This window comes from Zonotrichia leucophrys, chromosome 5, assembly GCF_028769735.1.
Source record: "Zonotrichia leucophrys gambelii isolate GWCS_2022_RI chromosome 5, RI_Zleu_2.0, whole genome shotgun sequence".
Classification (NCBI taxonomy): Eukaryota; Metazoa; Chordata; class Aves; order Passeriformes; family Passerellidae; genus Zonotrichia; species Zonotrichia leucophrys.
The window spans coordinates 59,184,923-59,189,818 of NC_088175.1; the positions used below are offsets into that span (position 1 = coordinate 59,184,923).

The 4,896-nt window shown below is 54.9% G+C and overlaps 1 protein-coding gene across 1 annotated transcript; it reads left to right on the plus strand.

Annotated features, from left to right (window-relative positions):
• Window positions 1-891: 891 nt before the first annotated feature.
• On the plus strand, window positions 892-4,661 carry ARF6 (ADP ribosylation factor 6). The gene has a single exon (XM_064715916.1). It carries the CDS (start codon window positions 1,216-1,218, stop codon window positions 1,741-1,743), a length of 528 nt encoding a protein of 175 aa, XP_064571986.1. The 5' UTR covers window positions 892-1,215; the 3' UTR covers window positions 1,744-4,661.
• Window positions 4,662-4,896: the final 235 nt, after the last annotated feature.

A 4,896-nucleotide genomic window follows, 5' to 3' on the forward strand; every position in this document is an offset into this window, starting at 1 on the left:
TGCTCGAACTAAGGAGCAGCCACCGACACAGGGGGGCACAGACAGGACCGGGGTGGGCACCCGAGCCCGGCCGGGAGGAGCGGCTGGCAGCGCCCCCGCGTCCCTGGCACCGTTCCCGTGGCCCTGGCAGCGCCCCCGTGTCCCGGTCCCCGGCACGGCCCCAGGGCGGGGTGCGGGCAGGGCCGGGCGGCGGGACCGGCCCGGCGTGTGCGTGCAGAGCCGCGATCCGGGCCGGGCGTGCCGGGGCACAGCTCCGGGCACAGGGCAGGGCCGGGCCCGGCCGCCGCGGGCTGTCCCGGGCGCTGATCCGCGGAGTTTCACCCGCCGGGATAAGGAGGAGTCACGGCCCCGCTGAGGCAGCGCTGAATCACAGCCGGCGGGGCTGGAGGGGCCCTCACGGCCCGGCCCGGCCCATGGCAGGGACACCTCCCTCTGCCCCGGCCGCTCCCAGCGCGGCCTCGGACCCTGCCGGGGACCCGGGGGCAGCCACAGCCTCTCCGGGCACCCGTCCGTACCAGGTGCTCCCCGTCCCCGCCGCGCACACCGCCCGTCCCGGGGCCGCTCCCACCCTTTCCCTCCCCGGTGCTGCCCCTTTAAGACGCGCCCCGCGCGCGCCCCGCGCTGACGCGCGATGGCGTGGCGCCTCTCCCCACCGCGGCCCCGCCCTCTCCGTGCGCCGCGCGCGCGCCGCCCCGCCTCGTCCAATCAGCGTCGAGGCCCCGCCCCCTCTCGGAGCTCCCGGGGGCGGGGCCGCGGCGGCGGCGCAGGCGCGCGGGGCGGGCGGGAAGGCGCGGGCGGAAGGGGGGCGGGGCCGCGGCGGGGCGTGGCGGGGCGCGCGCGGGCGCATGCGCGGGGCGGCGGCGGGGCGGAAGCGGGCGCGGGCGCGCGCGGCCCCTTTCCGGCGGCGCGGGCGGAGGGAGCGGCGCGCGGGGCCCTCAGGTACGGCCGGGACGCTCCCGGGCCATCGCGGCCGCTGCCGGCGCTGCACGGCGCTCCCCGGCCTTCGGGACCCTCCCGCCGCCGCCGCGCCGGCACCCATGAGCTGAGGCGCCGCGGCGGGAGCCCAGGCAGGAGCGGGCGGAGCCGCCGCCGCGGGCCCGGCGGAGCAGCGGAGCCGCCTCCCCGCCGCCCCATGCGCGGCCCGCGCTGAGCCCCGCCCGCCCTTCCCCGCCGGGCCGGCGCTCGCCCTCTCGCCCTCCCTTGGATGCCGCCGAGATGGGCAAGGTGCTGTCCAAGATCTTCGGGAACAAGGAGATGCGGATCCTGATGCTGGGGCTGGACGCGGCCGGCAAGACCACGATCCTGTACAAGCTGAAGCTGGGCCAGTCGGTGACCACCATCCCCACCGTGGGCTTCAACGTGGAGACCGTCACCTACAAGAACGTCAAGTTCAACGTGTGGGACGTGGGCGGCCAGGACAAGATCCGGCCCCTGTGGCGGCACTACTACACGGGCACGCAGGGGCTCATCTTCGTGGTGGACTGCGCCGACCGCGACCGCATCGACGAGGCGCGGCAGGAGCTGCACCGCATCATCAACGACCGGGAGATGCGGGACGCCATCATCCTCATCTTCGCCAACAAGCAGGACCTGCCCGACGCCATGAAACCCCACGAGATCCAGGAGAAACTGGGCCTGACCCGGATCAGGGATAGGAATTGGTATGTGCAGCCCTCCTGTGCCACGACGGGGGATGGACTCTACGAAGGGCTGACGTGGTTAACGTCCAATTATAAATCCTAATGGGAGAGGAACTATTTAGTCTACAAAGAATTAAAGAAACAAAACAAAAAAATTAAACAAACAAAAAAAAAGAAACAAAAAAATTAAAATAACCCACGTGGCTTTCCAGAAGAATGATTCTCTACTGAAAAGTAAAAACAAAACCGCATCCATAGGATTATGATCACCTTTCTCCAGTTGCCACCCTTTCCTCCTGCACCCTTGGCTGGATTCCTGTTCTAACTCCTCCTGCTTGGCGTTAGGATGCTCTAACCTCCGAATGTGACACGAACACAGGCACTAGATGCTATGGCAGACTTCCAGCAAACAGGGGAAGGACACATTATAGACTTGCTAAGTAACTTTTTTTTGGTTTTTTTTTTTCCTTTTTCCTCTCGTTAGCCCTTTGCTGGTTTGATTATTTTGGGGGATGTTGGGGGAGGGGGTCCATTTTCAGTGTATGCTTTCTGGGTCTATTTTTTGATTATATATATTTTTTTTTCTCTCTCTTCTCTCACTTTGCTGTAGATTGCTACTTTTTTGCATTCTTGCAGGATATGTTGCTAGGTCGACTTCATCTAGTAAACTGAAAATTGTTGCTTAAAATCAAACTGCAGTCTGTCTTTTTATATTAAGGACTTTTTTTTTTTTTAAGGAAAAAAAAAGTTCTGTTAATCTGTAACCAAACAGTGACTCAGTCTGGCTCCACGGCTCAGGCTAACGAGGGGAACTCTTGCCCGCAGTGGCACAGAGTGGGAATTCCACTGTAACGTGTTCAAAGTGCGTGTCGGGCGCTGGGAAATGTAAGAACTGCTTTGGAATGTCAGCTGGGAAGTTGTGACCCATACATCATGCATGAGGAGGGATGCAAAACCAGCTCCCCACACCACACAGCAAAGCAGGCGTGAGCGGTGCTGTAGTTCCAGGGCAGGCACCGGGCAGGTTTTTTGTCTTTAATGAGGTTTAGTTGCAGTTTTTTACTCCTTGGTGTCGCTCCTCGGGCCGGGGCTCTTTCCAGCAGATGCAGCAATAAAATGTTGCAATGAGTTTGACTTTAAATCAGATGTTTTGGCAAAAGTCCAGCTCTGACTTGCCTCTCGCTTCCATCTCAAGGCAGCTGGAGACACCTAAACCTTGAAAGGATTCCCGTTTCTTTCCAACAGCCAGAAGGAAATTGTTGTTATTATTATTATTGTTCTTTTTCCATGCTGGAGCCTTGCAGAGGGGCGCGTTCCGAGCCGAGCTCTGCTCGAGCCCGGGTTTCTGACATCGGGAAGGGCCATTTTGAGGAAATCACGGCTGGCTTTGGTTTTCCAAGGCCGGCCCGAGCTGCTGCCCCGTCCGGGGCTGCTGTGGCACAGGGAGCTGTGTTGGGTGTCCGAGCCCCGCTGAGGAACCGCTCCTGAGAGCGGGGAGGGCAGAGAGAGAGAATCGACGCTGAATGTAAACTTCCATAATTAGTTCTTAAAGGGCAGAGCAGCTCGTTAGCCATGTCACAGCCTGTAGCTGGGGCTGGCCAATCAAAAACCCCACCCAGAGCGAGTATTTGCATAAAAACTCAATCAAGTATTAATTAACGCTGGGTGCACAAACTGTTAAAGCAGCTGGTTCTTATTCAGCCTTAAGGATTAACTTCAGATTTCCTCAAGGAGTTAAAACTCCTTTGGGGAATTCTAGGAATGTATGCTACAAAACCAGAAGAAAATGGCTTTTATTTTCCATTTTTTCCTTCATTGTGTTCTCTTTTCAAGAATCTAAGTTTTACATGGAATTGGGGGCATTACACTACATTGCTGCAGTGGTGACTCTGCATGCTGAGTACCTTGTACATGGAGCTCTTACCAAAGATGTATGGGAAGATAAAAATCCTGAATTCACTTCTGAAATCCAATGCTTTGGAGCACTTCAAAGTCCTTTTAGAGTGTGGTTCCAAAAAAAAAGACTTTTCTGGATGTGGGTTGCAAATGGGACTGGATGGGTTCTTGGTGCTAGAAGATAGAGCATTGATGGACTTTGTGAATTGTAGAGAGTCTGCAGAAGCTTAATGTAGAAATAACTCTTCCATCTCAGCCCTAAAGAAGAGGAAGTGAGATTAGTTTATTTTAATCCACGGCTTTTTGCCATTGGAATATCATTGCTCTATTTTCTAGCTTTTCTTTTTCTTTTCCTGTTGCTGTAACTTAATGAACAGTGTGGTGGTATAAAAACTTCAAATTACAACAATATGGTTACTGTTTTCTTCTGGAGCATCAATAAAATAGCCAAGCACAAAGTAAATGCCTAAACTGGAAAACTTGAAGCTCTATTAATGGTTCTTGAACTTTCTTAAACCTACTCTCAGTCAACATGAAAACTTCAATACCTTCATTTTTTGTCTGAGTTGGTTTCCTGTGTTTCCAAGCGCTGGGGCAGCCTTTGCATTAAGTTGATTTTGCAATTTTTGTATCCCCTTAGAAGTAACTTTGTAATTCTGTTTTTTGTAGGTGAAAGGAAATTGCTTTTGCTTCTGGATTTTTAAAAAATTTTTTTTTTTTGGGAGTGGGGGGGGAGTGGGGAGGAAGAGATGGGGGAGAAGAAGTTACTGGAAGGTGTGGCAGAGCCGCCAGAAATAAACGGCCGCGGCCACCCAGCACAACCCCACAGGTTTCACTTCCAACACATCCTTTCCAGGCTGTAGCTGGACCTCAGCACGAGGGAGTGGCTGTCAGTAGGATGAAAAGTGGGAATTCTGTACCAAACAAACCAGTCTGGAATTCCAAGTGCATCGATTTGTGTTCGTGTGAATTTATGGAGTAAGTTTTGAATCGTGTCCGACCAAGTGACTGAGTTTGTGGCCTGTGATCTCCCTGACTGAAGTTGCCAGGAATTTTGTGTTCTCAATATGGCTGTAGTGTTGGTAAAGAACTAATAAGCAGAAAATAAAGCAATTATACAGCGGAGCTCTCCTGGTATGTTACTTGTATTGAATTATGAGAGAAGCAGAAAGGGGCAATCTGGTGCCCGAGCCTGGCATAAAGAGGGCTCTGTTCTGGATCTCCCAGATTGGAAGCCTGGCTGGAATTCCTTTGAGGATTAGATGAGAAAGTGGAAAAGGAAGATGCTGCTTTAATATTCCCACTTGAGCAAACGTTACTGTCAGGGCTCTGCAGCCTCGGTGCCAGCCCCACCTCACTC

Coding starts and splice junctions, on each gene's coding strand:
- ARF6 (XM_064715916.1), top strand. CDS start 1,216: ATGGGCAAGGTGCTGTCCAAGATCTTCGGGAACAAGGAGATGCGGATC.